General features: G+C 49.4%; 1 protein-coding gene across 1 annotated transcript in view; it reads right to left on the bottom strand.

Annotated features, from left to right (window-relative positions):
• EPHB4 (EPH receptor B4) overlaps nucleotides 1–23,656 on the bottom strand; it is a 115,074-nt gene that overhangs the window by 26,995 nt on the left and 64,423 nt on the right. Inside the window, exons 3-7 of the mRNA XM_030186319.1 lie at nucleotides 19,202–19,883; nucleotides 12,205–12,360; nucleotides 10,788–11,117; nucleotides 10,237–10,361; nucleotides 2,472–2,634 (exon numbers count right to left, since the gene is read on the bottom strand). Coding sequence (XP_030042179.1) covers nucleotides 2,472–2,634; nucleotides 10,237–10,361; nucleotides 10,788–11,117; nucleotides 12,205–12,360; nucleotides 19,202–19,883 — 1,456 coding nt within the window. The remainder of the gene's footprint in view (nucleotides 1–2,471; nucleotides 2,635–10,236; nucleotides 10,362–10,787; nucleotides 11,118–12,204; nucleotides 12,361–19,201; nucleotides 19,884–23,656) is intronic.

Below are 23,656 nucleotides of genomic sequence, written 5' to 3'. Positions count from 1 at the left end.
AATATCAGAGGTTTTTACTGCTAAAAAAAAGTTAACGGGCTATGTCGATATTCAGTGCCAAGCGGTTAATTTTTTAGCAATTAAAGATTAGGATGCATAGGGGCCGTTTTACTAAGCCACGTAGGCGCCTAGGTGTGCCCAACAGGCGCCATTTCGGAGTTACCACCCAGCTACCATGTGGCCTGTGCAATCATTTTATTTTTTACGTGCATCTGCTACATGTCAGAAGATATATTTTATTTTCTGGTGCGCGCGCTGAAAATCGGGCGGTAACTCTGACTTGACACGCGCACGCGATTACCGCACGGTTAACGCGAGCGACCTTACCGCTAAGTCAATGGCTGGCGGCAAGGGCTCAGACCCAAAATGGACGCGCACCAATTTTGATTTTGCCGCACGTCCGTTTTCGGCAAAAGTTTTTGTAAAAAGGCCTTTTTTTTTTTTTACAGGTGCGCAGAAAACTGGATTCGTGAGTGCCCAAAACACGCGGCTACCCTACCGCAGCCCATTTTGCAGCGCGCCTTTGTAAAACGACCCCATAACTAGCTGTCCTTTTGACTACTAAACTTAAAACGGTTAGGCGCTGAATATTGGCGCCCAATCGGATAAGTTGCGCGATATATCCAGTTAGGCGTAGGCACTAACCGGCAATATTCAGCAGAGATAACCGGTTATCTGCCACTGAATATTTGTGGTTAGGTGCCGATATACTATTAAACCAGTCGTCGGCCGTGCGTGGCAGATTAAATAGCTTTGAACGTCGGGGAGATTGTTCCTACAGGCAGATTTTGATTTTTGTCTCTTTTCCTACGTCATTTCCAGGAGTTTTCATTTTATTCGGGTTTTCTTGGCCATGTCATTACCGGAGCAACGATGTTGAGTGCACCCTCTTTGCAAACAATGAGCACTGTTGCCGGCAAACGAAAAAGCACAAGTTGTTGTGTAGAGATGCTCATTTTCGTTTGTCAATGACATGGGACATGTCGGGTTGACATTTCTCGTGCCGTGGCAAACAACAGCCCACCCCTAATTGTTCCTTTGTTCTTACAGACCCTTAAACTCCATCCATTAAGCCTCTCCAGGATTGTTTGGATTCCGTTCAGCAGTGGTTACTTGATCATAGATTAGTTCTGAATAAAGATAAGACAGTTGCGGGTTGGTTTACTGGAGGTCTTCAGTCCCCAAGAGTTCATTTCAACCTTTTTCAAACGTTTATTTCACTGGTTGATTCCTTTCAATATCTAGGCATTGTCCTGGATTCTCAATTAACTTTCTCCCTGCGAGTCTCTTCGCTCTGTAAATGTGGCCTCTTTATTCTCAGGCAATTACGATCAATCAGGAGGTACGTCAATCGTGATACCTTCCACACACTCTTTCATTGTTAATCACTAGAACTGATTACTGTAATATAGTCTATTTGGGATTCCCTTGCTACAATCTACGGTGATTACAATTCCTTCAAAATATGGCGATTAGATTTTTACGTGCGGTCTAATGTTATGATCATGTCTCTCCTTTCCTTCTGGAACATTACTGGCTCCCAGTTGAACAAAGAGTTATACATAAGCTTCTGACACTCACTTTTAAGACTTTCAGGATTGGGTTTCCACAATATCTGGCCAACCTTACTATATCCCACATTCCAGATCACCTTCTCCGATCAATCGACAATTATCGTTTGCTCCTTCCAAATCGCAAGCAAGCGGCACTTGAAGCTACAAGACACCGTGCTTTTAATTTTGCAGCTCCTTTCTACTGGAACTTGCTCCCTCATGATATTCCTGCTGAATTGTCACTGAAAATATTTAAGGTAACTTTAAAGTCTTGGCTTTTCTGCCAAGCCTACAATTCACAATAGGTTTCTGCTGCAGAGCCTGCCCTTCCTGGTCCCTTTTCCCCTGTTGCCCTTCCTGGCCCTTTTCCCCTTCCTGGCCCCTTTTCCCCTGTTGCCCTTCCTGGCCCCTTTTCCCCTGTTGCCCCCTTCCTGGCCCCTTTTCCCCTGTTGCCCCCTTCCTGGCCCCTTTTCCCCTGTTGCCCTTCCTGGCCCTTTTCCCCTTCCTGGCCCCTTTTCCCCTGTTGCCCTTCCTGGCCCCTTTTCCCCTGTTGCCCCCTTCCTGGCCCCTTTTCCCCTGTTGCCCTTCCTGGCCCTTTTCCCCTGTTGCCCTTCCCTTCCTGTCCCTTTTCCCCTGTTGCCCTTCCTGGCCCCTTTTCCCCTGTTGCCCTTCCTGGCCCTTTTCCCCTGTTGCCCTTCCCTTCCTGTCCCTTTTCCCCTGTTGCCCCCTTCCTGGCCCCTTTTCCAATGTTGCCCTTCCTGTCCCTTTTCCCGTTGCTCTTCCCTTCCCTCTCTTTTTTTTTCTCGTTACTTCAGGGAGCCTATATGGAGGCACCACTTATAGAATTAAGCCTGGAATGCCTGCTTTAGCCTCTCAGGGTTTTCAGTCCCCCCCCTCCCCAGGGGACTCCATTTTTACCTTCAGGATTGGTCTGAAAGTATCTCTCATGGCTGAAGCTCCCATAGCCGGCCTCAGTCCTGGCTCGCACCTGGACCACGTAGACGGAGCCCTTCTTCAGGTTACTAAGGTGCACTTTGTTGTCGGTCGTCTTCAGGAACATGATGGTACTCTTATCAACGCCCTGTGTTGATTGAAAGAATTTAAAAAAATAAAAGATTTGGGGATAGAATTCCTGGAGGCCAATATTCAACATGTTCATCGGGGTAACTTCAGGAGCAACCTGGACCAACCTTACATTTATTAATTTTTCACCCTTCAGACGGCTAACTTTTGCCCAGACAAGGAGCTGTCCAGACATACATTAAGTGGTTAAATATGGGAGGGGCAAGAAGCACACTGGAAGACAGTAGGGGGTGGCAGTTAAAACTTTAAACAGATAATACTGATATTTAGAGCTACCAGTTCAATGAGGGGCTCCCAACCAAGGTTGCCAGGTTTAAATAAATTTTCCGACCCCCAAACCAGTTCAAAACCCGCCCAAAACCGTACACCCCCGCCCCCGCCGTCATCAGCTCCACCCCTATCAACCCCGCCCCGCCATCATCAGCTCCGCCCTACCGTCACCAACCACGCCCCATCACCAACTCCGCCCACGTCACCGACATCGTTAACCACGCCCCCCGCGGGGCGAGAAAACCCGCAGCTGGCGGGGAAAAAACAACCCGCCCAAAAAACCGCGACCCGCAGCGGGCAAAAATTTCCCGCAGCGGGTCGTGGAAAGCCGCCCTTCAGCTGATTGTCAGCAACCCCTCCAACCATACAGGTAAACTGATGCACGTAAGGTATGAATACAGCTGGGCCAGCTGAAGAACAGATCTTCATTGGAATGTGGAAACAGGGTCAGGGCTGGGGCAATGCACATTCACACAGCCACCTTCAAACACTCCCACTCCTTAGGCACTGACCGAAATCACTCCTCACCCAAGAGTCACAATGCCACAAAAAACCAGAGAGATACTTGAAACCCACTGGAACAATGTTACATTATGATCAATAGCATATGGGGGTGGAGGCGGTAAGAGGTGTCACCTGCAGGTCAGGAGAAATCCTGGGACTCTCTCCTCCTGGCTCTCTGGTAAGTCACTGACTTCCTACGCCTATATTCTAATCCATCCCTGGCTCTGCCACCAACACCGTAGTTTCTTCCTGCCGGATCCTGTAATTTTGTCCAGCTGACAGACACATACAAAGAGGCCATCCAACCCTGAAGAGGCTGCAGGGCTGCTTTTTATCCTTCTTTCTAGGTATCATTGAGTAGAGTGATGTGGTAGCCGCAGTGGCGTTCCTTGCCCGGATGGCACCCGGGGCGGAGCGATTTTGCACCCCCCCCCCCACTAAATTAAACCTTCCCCCCCCCTCCGGCGAAATGACACCCCCCACGGGTGCACGCCTGCTCCGAGTTCGCTAAACTTCTGTGCTCATTCGCTGAACGAGCAAAGAAGTTTAGCGAACTCGGAGCAGGCGCGCGCCGCGGCACCCCCCAGCGGCGTGCACCCGGGGCGGACCGCCACCACCGTCCCCCCCCCTTGGTGCACCACTGGGTAGCCGTGTTAGTCCACTTTTAAAGGTAATAAATACAAATAAAACACAGAAAAGAAAATAAGACGATACCTCTTGTATTAATTTAGTCCAATAAAAAAGGTATCATCTTATTTTTCACGTTTACAGGGCAGTCTCGTTTACCCTGTGACACTGAGACTTTCAGCTTGGATTTGCCGTTTCCTTGACAGTGCATTATCTATACGTATATGGTCTTTTTAAAGACCGATACGTTACTTCCTGTTTTCACTGGCTTCATTTTTTTTTTTATATCCACACCATCAGACTCCTGAAGCAGGCATCGTGCATGCCGAAACACCGCTGCCATGTAGAGTTTCAAGTTTTTTTAATACATTTTAAGGAATAAATTGGTTAAACCAGTGACTTGTTTAGCTGTCCTTCGTTTCCCATTTTTCCTGTTGGTTTCTCCGTGGGACTTTTGTGTTCAGTTACCATTCCGGGTTCTTGTTTTATTTCTATTTATTATCAGTATCATTAAAGCACACAGCTCTCCTTTCTAGATATGTCTCCAATGCTGCTCCTCTATAAGAGCTGGCCACTTTAATTATGCAGGTCCTCTCTCACTCACCAAACTTTTTATTCCCCACCCTCTGTTATTTCTACACCACCAAGATAGTTAAATCTTCACTTTAGATTTCCAGACCATAAGAATTATCTTCTTCCCCCCTCCCCCGTCCCTTTATCTGCCTATATATACCAGGGGCGTAGCTAGGTGGGGCCACGGTGGGCCCCCACAGATTTAGCCCTGGCCCCCCTGCTTTCACCCCCCCCCGCCGCCGACCCTCCCCTGCCACATTCACCCCCCCTCCTGCCACCGCCAACCCTCCCCTGCCGTCGCCATCAGGTACCTTTGCTGGTGGGAGTCCCCAAACCCCGCCAGCCAAAGTCCTCTTCAGCGCTGGTCTCTAGTGCGTTGCTGATCTGGATTCTGTTTCTGTGAGTCCTGACGTCCAGATCAGCGAACGCACCAGACTCGGACCCCCTCCAGCAAAGGTACCTGGCGGTGGCGGGGGAAAGTTGACGGCAGTGGCAGGAGGGGAGGGGGGGGTCGAAAGTGGTGGGGAGGGGGGTGGCTAAAATGTGCCCCCTCACTTCGGGCTCTGGACCCCCCTCCTCCCGAAGTCTGGCTACACCCCTGATATACACAAAGAGGAACATTGGGGGGGGGGGGAGTTGGGGGGGGGCAGAGGAAAAGAAAACCACATATACACATACACACAGAGACGGAGCGAAGTAGAGAGCTAGACAGACAGACATGTACGGGAGAAAGGGGGAGAGACAGATAAGCAAAGTAGCATATAACAATATTCCGTGTGTGTGTCTCTCCCCCTCCCTCCTGTGTGTCTGCCTATGGCAGAGACAGGAACAGACAGTCACAGACAGACAAAGACACACACAGATGGATGGAGAAACAGAGAGAAACAGAGATAAACAAGGACAGTGAAAGACACATTCCCCCCCCCCCCCCCCCCCCCCCCCGGTATTCAGCTGGCAGCACTTTTGCTGTCTGTCACCAGTGTTAAGTTCGGACTTTCAATCCCAGGTCATTTCCAACAACCGGCTTTGAATATTAAGTTTCATTTTTGACTGCGATAACTTAACCGGTTAAACCAATAGTCAGTGCTAACCGGTTAAAAGCAGTGGCGTAGCTACATGGGGCCACGGGAGCCTGGGCTCACTTATACCATTCAATCATTCCACACAAGCCACTGGAACCACATAATCCAGAGAAATCAATGTTAAAGAAAAACAAAAAGATATCATCAATTGAGTCCAATATTAACTGCCCAAGCCTTTGGGCTATAAATCAGTTTAAGAAAAAAAAAAAAACATTTCCAACGGTGTATCCATAACAAAGGACATCCAAAGTCTATTAAAGTCATCCAAACATAATTCCTTCATCCAGAACATTGGGTATTTCACTTAGACACTGAATAAATCAATTGGACACAGTTATGTCTTCATAATAATTGCAAACCTGCAGAAGATCTTAAAGCCACTGTGGTTATCTGGTCACGTGGTATATGAACTCCATTCAGTGAACACATTATCAAATGTTTACACTTTCCAAAAATACTAGGACTAGGGGGCATGCGATGAAGCTACAATGTAGTAAATTTAAAACGAATCGGAGAAAATGTTTCTTCACTCAACGTGTAATTAAATACTGGAATTCGTCGCCAGAGAATGTGGTAAAGGCGGTTAGCTTAGCGGGGTTTAAAAAAGGTCTGGACGGCTTCCTAAAGGAAAAGTCCATAGACCGTTATTAAATGGACTTGGGGAAAATCCACTATTTCTGGGATAAGCAGTATAAAATGTACATTTTTGGGATCTTGCCGGGTATGTGTGACCTGGATTGGGATTGGCCACTGTTGGAAACAGGATGCTGGGCTCGATGGACCTTTGGTCCTTCCCAGTATGGCAGAACTTATGTACTTATAATGTAAACTGGAAGCAGACTGTAAGGGCATTCTTGCTTGAGGTTGACGGCTTTCGTGGGCAAGGTGTGGATAGAGTCCCTCTGGTAAGCAGCCATAACGCAGCATTGGAAAAGTTTAGATTGAGTTAGTATTTAGATGATATGAGTATAGGAGTTGATATTAGATACTTCATAATACGGCTTTCTTTCACGGAGACCTAAGGTGTCCTGAAAAATGGCCTGCGGTAGTGTAGGCGCGTGTTTTGGATGCGTGCAGATCTATTTTTCAGTGCGCCTGCAAAAGAAGTGTTTTAAAATTTTTTGATGAAAACAGAGGTGAAGCAAATTCAAAAGTGGCGCGCGTCCATTTAGGGTCCGAGACCTTACCGCCAGCTGTTGACCGAGCAGTAAAGTCCCACGCGGTAACCGGGCGGTAATGACCTATGCGCGCCAAATAAAAATGATTTTTGGGGGGATGCGCACCAAAAACGAAATTACCGCAAGAGCCATGCAGTAGCTGGGCGGTAACTTCATTTTAGCCCATGCCGGGCACACGTAGACGCTTACATGGCTTAGTAAAAGGGCCCCCTCTATTTCTTCCTCCTAAAGGGGAACAACTGAACATTACATTTAATAATGTGCTCACTGAATGGCATTCATATACCATGTGACCAGATAACCAAAGCGGAGGAGTGGCCTAGTGGTTAGGGTGGTGGACTTTGGTCCTGAGGAACTGAGTTTGATTCCCACTTCAGGTACAGGCAGCTCCTTGTGACTCTGGGCAAGTCACTTAACCCTCCATTGCCCCATGTAAGCCGCATTGAGCCTGCCATGAGTGGGATAGCGCGGGGTACAAATGTAACAAAAATAAAATAGATACTATGGGAGATTCTACATGGAATGTTGCTACTATTGGAGATTCTACATGGAATGTTGCTCCTATTGTACATGGAATGTTGCTATTCCACTAGCAACATTCCATGTAGAAGGCTGCGCAGGCTTCTGTTTCTGTGAGTCTGACGTCCTGCACGTACGTGCAGGACGTCAGACTCACAGAAGCAGAAGCCTGCGCGGCCACATTGGTGATCTGCAAGGGCCGACTTCTACATGGAATGTAGCAACAGTGGAGGAGTGGCCTAGTGGTTAGGGTGGTGGACTTTGGTCCTGGGGAACTGAGGAACTGAGTTCGATTCCCGGCACAGGCAGCTCCTTGTGACTCTGGGCAAGTCACTTAACCCTCCATTGCCCCATGTAAGCCACATTGAGCCTGCCATGAGTGGGAAAGCGCAGGGTACAAATGTAATAACAAAAAAATAAAGCGTCGCGGCTTTAAGATCTTCTGCTGGTTTGTAATTAGTGAGTGAGTTTACAATGATATTATGGACATGTTTTATATTCAATTAAAACATTTTCATATCGTATGTGTTGGCAGCCTGGAGTATATTTGTTTATCAGAGTTTATGTAATATTGACTCCAGTTTATTTGTGATTATCCCCTGCATTTGACTGACTATCTGTGCCTAACTAGGCATGTTGTGTGATATAGCTGGTTAACAGCTAGCCGCTGCCGGTAGTCAGCGGGAGGGGCTAAAACGCTGTTTAACCAGCCAGGAACTGTTCCTGGCCGGTTAAATAGTTTTGAGTATGGGGCCCACAGAATCTTCAAACTTAAAAGTGGAAGCTCAGCTCTCTCTCTCTCTTCAAACCCTATTTATAAAAAAAAAAAAAAAAAAAAATCGCTCCAACTTCAAACACTTCAAACTCTCTCATCTCTGCGATTTAATCTGAGGTAAATCCGGAAATAAAGGGTTTCATGGTAGGGAGATGCAGAAAGGATTTGGGACATGTCTGGACAGACAGGGATCACATCCCAGGGTTTCAAGTCCCAGGTGCATGGAAAGAACCGAACGGGAGGTGTGATAAGACAAGAGAATGGTTTGGGGGAAAAAAAAAGTAGAAACAAGGTCAACTTTTCAAATCCTACTGGAATCACCAGAGGAGACACCAGCAGAACGCAGAGAGCGCAGGGGCCGAAAATACCAGACGAGACGCCAGCAGAACGCAGAGAGCGCAGGGGCTGAAAATACCAGACGAAACGCCAGCAGAACGCAGAGAGCACAGGGGCCGAAAATACCAGAAGACTCGACAGCAGAACGCAGAGAGCGCAGGGGCCGAAAATACCAGAAGACTCGACAGCAGAACGCAGAGAGCAGGGGCCAAAAATACCAGACGAGACGCCAGCAGAACGCAGAGAGCGCAGGGGCCGAAAATACCAGACGAGACGCCAGCAGAACGCAGAGAGCGCAGGGGCCGAAAATACCAGACGAGACGCCAGCAGAACGCAGAGAGAGCAGGGGCCGAAAATACCAGACGAGACGCCAGCAGAACGCAGAGAGCGCAGGGGCCGAAAATACCAGACAAGACTCCAGTAGAAAGCAGAGAGAACAGGGGCTGAAAATACCAGACAAAACTCCAGTAGAAAGCAGAGAGCGCAGGGGCTGAAAATACCAGACGAGACTCCAGTAGAATGCAGAGAGCGCAGGGGCTGAAAATACCAGAAAAGACGCCAGCAGAATGCAGAGAGCGCAGGGGCTGAAAATACCAGAAGAGACGCCAGCAAAATGCAAAGTGTAAGGGCTGAAAATAATGGAGGAGACCCCAGTGAAATACAGAGAGCACAGGGGCCGAAACTGTCAGCAAACTGGGGGCTGAAAATGCCAAACGGAGCCTTGGAAGATGTAGCAAATGAATGTGGCGATGGGAGGAGGGCGGGAAAGAAACACAAATTAAAAAGCAACTCATCTACTATTGTCTGATGACATAACACATCTCTTTCTTAGGGTTAAGAACCAAAGTCCTTGTCTTTTCTTTTGTAACTGAATATATGATCCTTTATTAAAGAGAACAAAGAGGGTGTTGATGGGGATTCCTTGTGGCCTCCAGGGGAGCAGGAAGTGATGTCACCCAGGTCCCAGCCAGGCTTTCTGAGGGAAGCTTTGATGCCAGGGGGAGGGGGAGGGGGGGGGGGTTATGGTGCTCACACAAAAGCCTCCTTTATAAGATGTTTTTGTGTCATGGGTTCTTGTACTGCACTGCCAGTCAAGACGGGAAGGCTCTGGCTTGGTGACAGCTTGCAGGACGGCCTGCAAGCACTGGGGCCTGGCTCCAGCATTAGCACAATATGGCTATTATGTTACAAAAGGCACCTGGCGGATTCCCTGACTGTAGTCTCAGTGCGGTGCTTAACCACCCTAACCCACCTGACACCTTCTCAGTCTCTGCCTCCCACCCATTCACCCTCAGGACTCTCCCAGCGAGAGAGAAGTTCCCCCGCACTGGGCTCCAATTCTGGGAACAGCGTATGGTGAGGGGACGTTCCCTCCCTCCCAGGCTCTGGTACTGGGAGTGATGTGCGTGTGAGAGAAAGAAGCTCCCTAGCTGTTGGACGAGAGGTTTGCTAACGTAAAAAATACGGCTAGCGAAAGCGCATGCAGAAGAAAAAAATGGCTAAAGATGTAAAGAGAGGTGACAAAATCTTTTTCAGATATATTGGCGAAAGGAGAAAAGACAGGAATGGAATTGCAAGACAAAGATAATGAGAGTAAAGTGAATGTACTAAACAATTACTTTGATCGTTACAGAGGATGGGCAGACTGGATGAGTCATATGGCCTTTATCTGCCGTCATGTTTCTATGTTAAATGTCATCGCCAGGAAGAGCTAGCTAGTTGCTCTGACCTCTCACCTTCTCATAGTACTTGACCTCATAGTCCAGGATTTGTCCATGGGGTGGCTGGAAGACTGGCCAGCTGAGAGTCAGGCTGCTGTGACTGGCTGTTGTCTGATGGATCTCGGAGACAGGAAGTGGCACTGAGGAAGAGAATAAAACACTGACGTATATAAGTATTGTGTTCATGTACCCAGACTGTACATCAGGGGCGTAGGCAGACTTCGGCGGGAGGGGGGTCCAGAGCCCGAGGTGAGGGGGCACATTTTAGATCCCCCCCTGGTGGTGCCACCGCCACCAACAACTTTGACCCCCCCCCCCCGACCCTCTCGACCCCCCCTCCCGCCGCCAACCCTCCCCCACCGTCACCTACATTTGCTGGCGGGGGTTGGGGTCCCCGGCCAGGAAAGGTAGGCGATGGTGGGTTGGCGGCAGGAGGAGGGGGGAGGTCCAGGGCCAAATCTACAGGGGCCCAGGCCCCCGTGGCCCCACGTAGCTACGCCCCTGCTATAAATGCATAGAGCACTGATTATTGAAAATGCTGTACCATCAGCGTACACAGCACTTACCATCCTTGCTGGTGGTGACATTGACAGACTCCGACTGGGGTGCGTTGTGGTTGTAGCTCGACACGCCATTGACCGCCTGGACTTCGAAGGTGTAGGTGGCGTGCTGCTGCAGGCCCTGAACGCGCACGCCACGCTCTGTCAGCCCCGCGGACCGGGGATAGTACGTCACCCGACCACATGGGTGGCAGGGCTGCCGGTCTGGACATTCGTGGCAAAGCACATTATAGGTCACGTCACCCCTCCCGCCGCTCTCCAGCGGCTCACTCCATTCCAGCACCGCCACTGTGTCGTTGATCCGTGCCACAATGCTGCGCGGCGCCGAGGGCGTGGCTGCAATGAGAGATATGGAAGAGCCTTTTATCTCTGTGTTACAGACATACAGCAGAGACACTGCAGTCAAAGAGAACGAGAGAGACAGTTATGGGGCTCATTTTCAAAGACTTACGAACTTTGTAAGTCTAAATGCTTTGAAAATACACCTCCAGGTTACTTAAGCACCACAGAACAGGGGTTCTTGGGACACACCCAGCCCCTCTGGTTTTCAAGATATCCATAATGAATATGCATGAGATAAATGTGAGTGCACAGCCTCCATTGTATGCAAATTTAGCTCATGCATATCCATTGTGGATATCCTGAAAATCAGAGGGGCTGGGCGTGTCCCAAGGGCTGGACTGAGAACCCCTCCTATAGACCAGTGGGGATCTCAAACCTGTCCTGGGGGACCACCAGTCAGGTTTTTAGGCTATCCCTAATGAATATGCCCAAGGCTGTCTCATGCATATTCATTAGGGATAGCCTAAAAACCCAACTGGCTTGTGGTCCCCCAGGACAAGTTTGAGAACCACTGATCTATAGTGCGGTAAAGCCTGGGACAGGCAAATAGGATCCTCAGGAATGGAAAATGATGGGTATGGCAGAAATGAACTTCACTATCGGGAGCAGGGCCGCCGAGATGCTAGGCCGGGCCTGGGGCAAGGCCGCCCCGCCTCCACTGCAGTCCGCAGTCTCACCTGCCTGCCTCCTTGGCTCCGGGCCCCCTGTATTCAAAGCAGCAGTCGCAGATCGCGTCTCTTCTGGCCTTCCCTCCCTGTGTCCCGCCCTCGTGTGATGTAACTTCCGGTTTCCGCGAGGACGGGACACAGGGAGGGAAGGCCAGAAGAGAGGCGATCTGTGACTGCCGCTTTGAATGCAGGGGAGACCGGAGCCAAGCAGGTGAGACCGGGGACTGCAGCGCCGGCGGCCTGACCCCGGCGCCGGGCCCCCCTTGCAAGCCCGGGCCCGGGGAATTTTGCCCCCCCCCTCCTCTCGGCGGCCCTGATCGGGAGCATGGGGTGTTAAGCCTGGGATGGGAAGTGAGAAGGGGGCATGGACAGCATGGACCCGGAAGTCTCCCAGTCATAGCCCAGACACTCACTAGTACACTGCACATGGGGCAGATCACTTGCAGCTCGGTAATAACCGATCCGGCATACGCAGAGGGTGGCACCGCTGGTGGTTGAGATGCTGTTAGATGGGCAGGGCTGGCAGGACCCTTCACCCTGATTAGCTTTGAAGGTTCCAAAGGCACAAGCTTGAACAAGATACAAAAAGAAAAAGTATTAACAAGAGAAACAGGGATGAGAGACTCGCATGTTTTATGTCCCTCAAACCAGTGGCGTAGCCAGTATGGGGCCACGGGGGCCTGGGCCCCTGTAGATTTGCCCCTGGACCCCCCTGCCGACGAGCCTCTCGACCCCCTCCCACCGCCAACTACCTTTGCTGGCGGGGGACCCTAAACCCCGCCAGCCGAGGACCTCTTCTTCCCAATCCCGCGCAAGGCTTTGTTCTGTTTCTGTGAGTCTGACGTCCTGCACGTACAATGTGCAGGACGTCAGACTAGAATGAAGCCTTGCATGGGATTGGGAAGAAGAGGACCTCGGCTCGGCTGGCAGGGGTTGGGGTCCCCCGCCAGCAAAGGTGGGCGAGGGCGGGGGGGGGGTTGAGAGGGTCGGCAGGAGTCAAAGTTGGTGGCGGGGGGGGGGGAAGGGCTAAAATGTGCCCCCTCACCTCGGGCTCTGGACCCCCCTTCCAGCCGAAGTCTGGCTACGCCCCTGCCTCAAACACAAAATGTACACCACACAAAACACCCCTCACTGTCCCCTATACACAAGTTAGACTGTATCACTTTATATTAATGATAAAACTCTCCCTCCCCTCACTGTCCCCCACACGAGAGATTATTGTAATGCACCGTTTGTGGGGTTGCCTAGTAAAAGCTTGAAGAGGCTTCAGCGGGTCCATAAATTCATCAATTAGGCTTTTGAAAAAACTGGCATTGTGCAATCATGTTTCACCCTCCTTTCTATCATTACATTGAACAGCGTATTTTTAAGATGTTGGTATTAGCTTTTAAGTTTTTTTATGATATGGCTTTTCATTGATTTTTCTCTCGTTCCAAAAGTACAAAGACTAAGGGACACTCGAGGAAGTTACGTGGAGATACTTTTAAAACAAATAGGAGGAAATATTTTTTCACTTAATGAATAGTTAAGCTCTGGAAATCTTTGCCGGAGTATGTGGTAACAGCGGTTAGTGTACCTGGGTTTTAAAAAGGTTTGGACAAATTCCTGGAGGAAAAGTCCATAGTCTGCTATTGAGACAGACAAGGGGAAGCAACTGTTTGCCCTGGGATTGGTAGCATGGAATGTTGCTGCTATTTGAGATTCTGAATGGAATCCTGTTACTCTTTAGGATTCCAGAATCTTGCTATTCTTTGGGGGTTCTACATGGAATCTTGTTACTCTTTGAGATTCTGAATGGAATGTTGCCACGATTTGGGTTTCTGCCAGGTAGTTGTGACCTGGCTTGGCCACTGTTTGGAAAACAGGATACTGGACTAGATGGACCATTGGTCTGACCCAGTATGGCTACTGTTATGTTCTTATGGTTCCAATCTGTGTGCCTAAAAAGCTATCAATATATATATACCAAATCAGCTGTTACACTCAGTGTGAGAGATATTTTCCTTGCCTTCTGCAAGATATTTCCTGCTGGAAATGTGCTCATTCACGAGCTTTTTCTTATTCATTGGTTTGATTATGGCATAAGCTGCCTCCTGCAGTGAGATCTGTTAATGATCTTTTAAGTTTCCATAAGGCTGTAAAAACTCACTTGTTTTAATGAGTTTTGATGGACTGTTTAATTGTTAAGCTGGCAGATTGGTTTAATTCATTTTATCTTTGTGTGCATTATGTACAATTGATCTTATGTTTGTATGCATTGTGCTTTTATTATGGATGTAATTATGGATGTAATAACCTGTCCTGGGTGTGGTTGATAGGACGGGTTATAAAACTGACTGAATAAATAAACATACCGTATCACTTTATATTAAAAATAAAACTCCTCCTCCCCTCACTGTACCCCATGCACAAGTTGGGAAGGTGCAATCATCATAGCCATCCATGTAGGTACGAAATGCATTTTACTCATGGAATTATAAGTATAGCCACACTGGGACAGACCAAAGGTCCATCAAGACCAGCATCCTGTTTCCAACAGTGGCCAATTCAGGTCACAAATACTTGGCAGAAACCCAAAGAGTAGCAACATTCCATGTAGAACCCCAAAGAATAGCAAGATTCCGGAATCCTAAAGACTGACAATATTCCATGCAGAATTTCAAAGTGTAGCAACATTCCATGTAGAACCCCAAAGAGTAGCAAGATTCCATTCAGAATCCCAAGTACATAAGTACATAAGTGTTACCACAGACCGAAGGTCCATCAAGCCCAGCATCCTGTTTCCAACAGTGGCCAAACCAGATCACAAGTACCTGGCAATAATCAAAACAAAATAACCCACATGCTCTTATTTTGATTACTGATGTAGGCCTCACAGAATTTCCATCCATGAGAGTAGTTTGATTATTTCTCTCACACTGCATAACTTTATATTAAGAATAAAATACCCCATTAGGCAAGAACTGTTTATAGTTAACAAGACCAAAAAAGAATAAGCTGTCCTTGGCCATTTTTCCCACCTCCAGCCAAGAGGGGTTTTGTTTTTTTTTGGAGACAAATTGGTTTGAAAGCCAAACACAGAAAACAAAAATGAAAACAAGGCTCTCCATCACCATGAAAAACATTGAAAAAGAAAATACAAAAAAAACCTCTCCAGGCTGGGGAAAGTCTCCCCCCAAGTGGAATATCTGGAATTCTTCACCCCTTTGTCCCTCGGGTTTTTCTGCTGTTCCTAGGCCCCAGACCTCTCCTTCCTTTCTTCTTTCAGGCCTGAGAAGGCCACCATTCTGCCTGTGAATGCCTACACCTGCTGAGGGAAGAGGTGTGGGCCTCCCGCTCGCTTTAACCAGGCCAGGGACCCAGAGGTTGAACTTGTCCCTCTCCACAAAGAAAGGCACACACACAAAAAAAAAAAATCTAGCAATGATTTCAAAGCAACCTTGACATACTGACACAAAAGGTCTGCCGCTTTCCTCCTCCTCCTCCACTCTGTGGAAATTACAAGCACTCCCCTTCTCTCCTACCCTCTCCATCAATGCTAAACCCACAACCAAAAAAGCAGGGAGCTTTTTCCAGGAAAGGGCCTCAAACCAGGGCCAGTGCTAAGGTTCTCAGCCCCTATATAGCCCCCCCCCCCCCCCCGTTCTTTTGGGAGAGAAAATTCTGCCACAGTAGTCTGGATTTGGTGATCCTGCAGAAGTGAATAGCCGGGGGGGGGGGGGGGGGGGGGGAGGGTTTGCCAGCAAGTGGCGTGGTACAGTTAATATGAGCTCCTGTGTCTGGTGTGTGTAGGGTGGACATAGTGGATTGCACAGGAAACATACGGCACAGCAAGTAAGATCATGTGCACAGGGTGGAGGGTGTGTAGCATGCCCTCATACACGGTGCATGTTAGAGGGGGGGGGGGAGCAGTGGCTTAGCGGGGGCAGCTGCCACCCGGAGCAGTTTGCTGCTGCGCACACACACCCCTGGGTGCAGCATGACACCCCCCTCGGTGCATCAACCCCCCCCCCCCCAAGTGCATTCTTGCCTGCCATGTGCATGCCGCTGGGGGGGGGGGGGTGTTGGTTCCGCTGGTTCCCTGCTCCCTCTGCCCCGGAACAGGAAGTAACCTGTTCCGGGGCAGAGGGAGCAGGGAACCAGCGGAGCCGACACCCTCCCCCAGTGGCATGCACCTGGGGCGGATCGCTCCCTTCGCCCCGCCCTTGCTACGCCACTGGGGGGGAGGGGGAATGTGATTGTCCACAGGGTAGAGGGTGTGTAGAATATCCAATGTGCATGGTGGTGGCAGAAGGGGGGGGGGGCAATGTGATCACGTGCAGGGCAATTGCCCTGGGCCTCCATACTACAGGGGGCCCTCAAACCTGCCTCAAGCTTTGGGGACCCCTCCCCAATTTCTGCCCTAGGCCCCCGAATGTCTAACACCAGCCCTGATCATGTGGACAGGATGGAGGGTGTACAGAATGTCCTATGAGGATGGGGCATTTTGGTGGTAAGTGGTGTCTCCAAATGGGTTAGTTCTGGGTATGTTAGACTAGACTAACAAATCAAAAAAATTGTTTAAAAGTAGGCAAAAAGCAGAAAACGGTATTAATACAAATCCTCTGCATGTGCATTGGGATTTCTTCATATGCAGTAGACTGTACTAATATAATATTTAGTTTTGTGCATACTGCATACCATGACAGTAATCATAGCCGCCAAGGGGGGGGGGGGGCCCGGCATCGCAGTCCCACCCGCCTTCCGTCGTCGACGGTCTGCCCCCTGCATTGAAATCGCAGTCTCACCTCCGTGAAAGCAGCGCTGCAGGCAGAACGCCTGCCTTCGGCCCTCCTTCCCTCCCTATGTCCCGCCCTCGTCTGACGTAACTTCCGCGAGGGCGGGACACAAGGAGGGAAGGAGGGCAGAAGGGAGGCATTCTGCTGCCTGCAGCGCTGCTTTCACAGAGACTGCAATTTCAAAGCAGGGGGCCCGGCCCGGTGGCGGATGGAGGGGGGGAGCGGTGGCGACCTCGGAGGGGAGGGAGGGGGGAGCAGTGGCTGCGGCGATCTTCGGAGGGGGGGTGGAGCGGCGACCTTGGGGCGGGGTCCCGGGGCAGCCTTGCCCTGGCCCAGTCTCTTGGCGGCCCTGACAGTAATGAGCCTCACTCCTTAGACATGGAATGTGGAGTATGATGTCAGTGTGGGTGAGGTGGGAAGATAAGAACCCAAGAGTAGCCATACTGGGTCAGACCAATGGTCCATCTAGCCCAGTATCCTGTTTTCCAACAGTGGCCAATCCAGGTCCCAAATACCTGCCAGAAACCCAAAAAGTACCCACATTCAATACTACCAATTCCAGGACAAGCAGTGCATTCCCCAAGTCCATCTCAACAGAAGACTATCGACTTTTCCTCCAGGAACTTGCCCAAACCTTCTTCAAACCCAGATACGCCAGCCACTGTCCCCCACATCCTCCGGCAATGAGTTCCAGAGCTTAACTATTCGTTTAGTGAAGAAAAAAAAAAATGTCCTGGCTAATCCTGGCCTCCCTTCCCTCTTTCCCCTGTGCCCCGGGGTCACTGGCAGTTCATATTTACCAGGCAAACACTTTCAGCACCTAAGAGTTTGCAGAAATGGTGACCTCAGAAGTCCTGAAAGCTTCCAAATTTAAACATGCACTCACCTCATTCCTTTACTCAAATGCTTTGTTTGCTTGTTTTTTTTAAGTTTTATTGATCCAGAAAAGCAAAACAAGGATTGTTTAAACCCTATAACCAAATACAAATCCCACTCGTAAATAAACGTTGCTCAAAATAGAACAATCTAATATTCAGATCACTGAAAATTGCTGGTACAGGCTTCATCGAGCCTCCCAATAATCCCAGCCCTCTTCTTTCCTATCCCTCTCCTCCCCCACTTATACAGAAGTACTTTAAATGTTCCGGCCAGTTTATACATTAGAGCAATCCTTAACACATGAAGTCTAGTTTCTGGTTATGTAGAAATTAGAAAACAGTAAATAAATGAAACAAAAATCCCACAGAATCATATGTGTTGTGGTGGGTGATGATGGCCCTTTACACGTCTCAGAGCCTTGGGGAGGGAGGGGTGTCGTGTGTTACCTTCCCTCTCCACCGTGTGGCAGCTGCCTCGTCTGGGCCCACTGCCAGTCTGTCTGCTCCCCTCCCTCCATTCCTCCTGCCCAGCCAAGGGAGGGGTCCATGCAGCTTCCGCCAGGAGCCAATTTTAGTAAAAACAAGGAAGAGGTTTAATGACGGGATGTATACAAGCTGGGACTTTCTTTCCCTGTTAACTGCCCCCCACTCCCAGTCCTCCTTCCTTCTCTCTTTCAATCCTTTCCAGGTTGGGACAGCTTTTGTACTGCATGATGTAAAAACTCTCCACAGCTCATTCTTTAGTTGGTATCAGAGCCTGTGCAAAAAAAAAAAAGCTCTCTGGGACCCACAGGGTTGCTAGATCTGTGCCCTTCCTCCACTTTCCCTCTCCTATCTCAATCCATTCCTCTACCTTCCCCCCCACCAGATTCTTGTCTCCATCTCTCTGCCCTCTCCACCCATTATTTATCTCTGTCCTTTGCTTCCTATCCTTCCCCACTGATCTTTGTCTCCATCCCTCCCCCTCGTTCCTTATCTCCATCCATCTCCTTTCCCACCCTAAGTGTAGCTTCTACCCATTCTTCTCTCACTCCCCTTTGTCGCCATCTATCTAGCTCCCCCTTTCCACAACCCATGCCCGACTTCCACCCCTCTTGCTCTTCCACTGCTAGAAACAGGCCCAAATATGACGATAGCATGAGTACACAAGCCCCAAGGCCTACAAGACTGCAGAATACCAGGGACCTGGCTTTGGGAAGATCAGGAAATATTGGGGTTGGGGGGGGGGGGGGGAGACAGAAGACCGATTTCACTTATAAATTTGTGGGACATATTTTTCAAGGCCTGGCAGTTAAAGAATGCAAAAGCTAATTCCCTCTCAAGACTACTGGGTCCTTCCCCTTTCCCTCTTCCAATCATTTGAGATTACTTCATCTAGGTTTGAAGTCCTCAATGAGGAAATGTGTCAAAATGGTAGCAGTCACCCTTAGTACAAAAGGTTCCCTGAACCAACAGAGATAGCCACACCCAACCACCACAAGGGCAAAGAGCAGAACCTACTGGATAGAATCAAGGGGGATGAGTCCATTTCCTTTCGCCCCCAGAGATTTACCCGTCCTTCCCTTCCTCTCCCCCCCCCCCCCCCACCAAAACATGTCCTCCATACAATTAGAAACGGTCTCTTCTTACCATATTTATTCTTCACCATGCAATGGGCCAAGGACCAGACTCTTCCACCTCTGAAGAGTACAAAGACCCACGTCCTTCCTGCTTAACATTCTTCCCCAATCCTTGCTTCCCCCAACCCTTCTCACCTCTACACCTGGTATTTTCCTCGGCTGGCTCGAACCCCGGCGCACAAGTGCAGTCTGTCATGGCTTGCTCTGCCCACTGCCCGTCCTCACGGCAGTACATACTCACTGGCATGGTGGACAGCTTCACTGTGTTGGACACACACTTCCCCGTCACTGGCATCACCAAGCCCCTAGGAACTGTTTCTTCAAACACTGTGAAGTTGACTGTGGCACGGGGGCACTTCTTATAAAAGACCCGAACAGAGAGCAGTGCCATGCAAGCCCCTTGGTCCTGGAAGGCCAAGTAGAAGCCAGCCTTGGACAATGGCCCAATCCTCAGGGTCTTGGAGTTAACCTTGCCAGAAGCCTCCATGCCCTGCTTCTTGCGGGTGAGGAAGTCAGCTGCCACGGTGTCCACTTTCACGTACGGGTTCTCCATCCAGCCAGGGGACGTGGCAGTGGCTGTGTCCGTATCCGACTCGTAGTAGAAGAGGGTGAAGGTCTCCTTGCAGGCACGAGTGACTTTGGGAATGGACGAACACTCCACAATGGTGAACTTGAGCTCCACGTAGGCCTGGCTGGCCCCCTGCCTGGGGATGTAAGTTGTGCGTAGCCAGTTATTCTGGTTGGGCTGGTGAACGTTACAGATCTCGTAGGTGCGCACGCTGGTCTGCTCCTCATCCAAACCACTCAGCTCCTCCCACTGTCAAGGTAAAACGAACAAAAAGGACCATAAGAATCCTGGTATAATGGAAGGGATAGATCAAGGGTGTCCAACGTCAGCCCTCACCAGGTCGGGTTTTCAGGATTTCCCCACTGAATATGCATGAGAATGGGGGCAGTGCATGCAAATAGCTCTCATGCATATTCATTGGGGGAAATCCTGAAAACCTGACTTGATTGCGGCCCTCGAGGACGGAGGTTGGACGGACAACCCTGGGCTAGATATTCAAAGGGTTTATCTGAACAACTTTTGAAGTTAGCTGGACAAACTGAGCTTTTAAATTTTCCCCTCGCTGACTGGGTGAACAGTCTGCACAAAATTTATCCAACATACACAGAGGCAACACAAGAGGCCTTACCAGGGCATGACAAAACTTTATTTGGTCAACACGGACATTAAGGAGATTAAATTAAAGTAAGACAGACATGTTGATCAACACAGAAGACTGTCCTAAAGCTATCTGGATAGTTTCAGTGGCAAACTTATCCACTAAATTTACCCCTCGCTGGCTTGCTAAAATGAATATTGCTCTGGATGGGGGATTGGTGGGTATGGAGATAATTTCAAAGGATCAGAAACAGAGGGGTCAACATTCAGTCGAGCTAATCTGATAGGAACAATAAATACCCAATTAACTCCTGCTCAGGACCAACCTGAGGGTTTTGTGGGCGATGCCACCGCACAGGGCATAAGGGAGGCAGGGGAACAAAAATCACTTCCCATGGCGCGGTGGATGAGGACACAAGGTGCCCGTCACACAGGGTACGATTCCCGCTCCTGCTGACCGGTTCATGACCAGATTTTCAGCGGCACTACTACTACTACTTATCACTTCTATAGCGCTACAAAGCATACGCAGCGCTGTACACCATACATGAAAAGACAGTCCCTGCTCAAAGAGCTCACAATCTAAATATGGAATGTTGCTAGTGGAATAGCAACATTCCATGTGGAATCTCAAATAGTAGCAACAGAATCTCCAACAGTAGCAACATTCCGTGTAGAACCTCAAGTAATAGTAACATTCCGGAATCTCAAATAGTAACAACATCCCACCTTCCACTGCACTAACCACTAGGCTACTCCTCCACTAGCAACATTCCATCTAGAAGCCTGCCCTTGCAGATCAGCAACGCAGCTGCGCAGGCTTCTGTGAGTCTGACGCCCTGCACGTCAGACTCACAGAAACAGAAGCCTGCGCAGCCGCGTTGCTGATCTGCAAGGGCAGGCTTCTACATTACTACTACTACTACTTATCACTTCTATAGCGCTACAAAGCATACGCAGCGCTGTACACCATACATGAAAAGACAGTCCCTGCTCAAAGACCTCACAATCTAAATAGGACAGGCAGACAGACAGAACAACTAAGAGGTAAGGGAATTAAAGAGGTGGGGATAAAAGGGTACAGGGCAAGTGAGTAGAGGTTAGGAGTCAAAAGCAGCGTTAAAGAGGTGGGCCTTTAGCCTGGATTTGAAAACAGCCAAAGACGGGGCTAGACGTACAGGCTCGGGAAGTCTATTCCAGGCGTGAGGTGCAGCGAGATAAAAGGAACGGAGTCTGGAATTAGCAGTAGAGGAGAAGGGGACAGACAAGAGAGTGCGCTAAACATCTAGTCAGACCGTCTCAGCTCTCTCCAGGTACTGCCAGGGTGGTTCGTGGGCAGAGCCAAAAGTTATTCACTGCCTGTACTCAGATAACTCTCCGAGCAAGTGAGGCCAGACAAAAAGCTGTGCTAACTTGCCCAGAGATTTCAACACCGAATACCAGCAGAACTCAGATCACTTCTGCCGGTCACGGAAGAACCAGACATTCAGTACAGGCCAGGGCTAAATATCCAAGCCTAGAGACACCTGCGGCAGCCAGTGTTTTAAAAAGATGCTGAATAGCAGGCAGAGTGTTTAAAGTGCACCGCCACTGAATGGTGAACTCCCTTCCCCCCCACCGCATCCCGTCCAGTGACACGAGTGACAAATCCCTCTGCTCCAGCCACACTAACAGCTTGATGATCAAAGGTAAACGTGGGTGATAGAGGACACTAACGCCCGCATTTACCTTCACACCCATGATCTTCGTGCAAACAGCACAGAAGAGAACGAATAGCGAAGAGCTCATTTAAATTAGATTTAAATGAGCTCTGCTTGTATTCCGCCCCTAGAGAACTGCGCTCTGATCAAAGGGGCAGAATAGCGTCTTAACCCTACAGCAGCTCAGAGGGGAGATATGATAGAGGTCTATAAAATAATGAATGAACAGGTAGACGTAAATCGTTTGTTTACTCTTTCCAAAAATACTAGGACTAGGGGGCATGCGATGAAGCTACAAAGTAGTAAATTTAAAATGAATCAGAGAAAATGTTTCTTCACTCAACGTGTAATTAAACTCTGGAATTCACTGCCAGAGAACGTGGTAAAGGCAGTTAGCTTAGCGGGGTTTAAAAAAAGGTCTGGACGGCTTCCTAAAGGAAAGGTCCATAGACTATTATTAAATTGACTTGGGAAAAATCCACTGCTATTTCTGGGATAAGCAGCATAAAACGTATTGAACTTCTCGGGATCCTGCCAGGTATCTGTGACCTGGATTGGCCACTGTTGGAAACAGGATGCTGGGCTTGATGGACCTTTGGTCTGTCCCAGTGTGGCAATACTTACGTACTTATGCTCCTCTCCCCCCCTCCCGCTCAGAGTCAGGCATCCTGGGCTGCCACTGCCGGGTCCTGGGGTCCACTGAACCCCTGTCATCTTCCCCCAGACAGCGACTATCATATCTCCCCTCTCCTGCCTTTCTTCCAAAGAATACATATTGAGATCTTTGTCTGTCCCCTTACACTTATCCACACACAGCTTTCTGCAAAAGCTCTTGAGTGACAACGCTCCTTGCTGCAGTGCCCCCTGCAGTAACCACTGACAGATGGTTGCCCTGCACTAACACTAAATGTTGTCGGCTCCTTAACCCTCACCCCCCACAGCTCCCCCTGCATTAACACAGAATGGTAACCCCTCCCCAACCTAGGATCCCTGCACTAACCTGAAGGAGTGAAATAAATAGTAGTGAGTGAGATGGGGGCAGGGGAAGAGACGGAAAGAGACAGAAAGTTGGGGGGAGGGGGAAGGTGAGCGAGTGCAGAGATAGCTCAGGCAGAAGTGTAGCCAGGTTGTGATGTAAAGCAGGCATGAATGTGAAGCTGAAAGGCTGTTCTGCATAGGTGCCACTTTATTCAAAATCCATCTAGGGAAAGGACTACTCCTCATGCACCCCACACCTAGCTACGCCTCTGAGCTGAGGTAGTGTAGGAAGACAGAGAGCCTTCACAAAGAGGAAAGTGAGAGAGATATTTTTAAGCACATGTTTAGAGCCTGAGGTGAAGGCGGGTCTGCCTTTTCAAGGATTAGGCAACCAGGTTGGGAAAGAAAGGCACATCAAAGAGATAATCATTTCACAACCAGCCCTGGGTTTGGGGCATGAATGTTTCATGAGGTCCCCTTAACGGAACCAGCCTGCCGCTAGCATGGAAACCTCCTTTAAATGGGCAGACTGGGTGGAGCCCCTGGTCCTGATCTGCCCACATCTTCAAGTTATCTTTGGAAAACATTTCGGATTACTTCTGAGCACGGAAGGATGCGTCCACGTGCCTGTCTCCGTGGATCTCAGCTCAGTAGTACCGCTTACACAAAGAATGGCTGCACCTTTTGTAAGGAGAGAAAGGGACGTGGTGCAGCGGGAGGAAATCACCTAAAAATCTACGACAGATA

The sequence above is a fragment of the Microcaecilia unicolor genome, chromosome 14, assembly GCF_901765095.1.
Source record: "Microcaecilia unicolor chromosome 14, aMicUni1.1, whole genome shotgun sequence".
Taxonomy (NCBI): Eukaryota; Metazoa; Chordata; class Amphibia; order Gymnophiona; family Siphonopidae; genus Microcaecilia; species Microcaecilia unicolor.
The sequence above is the reverse complement of the archived record's forward strand: the minus strand, read 5'-3'. Positions and strand labels throughout refer to the sequence as shown.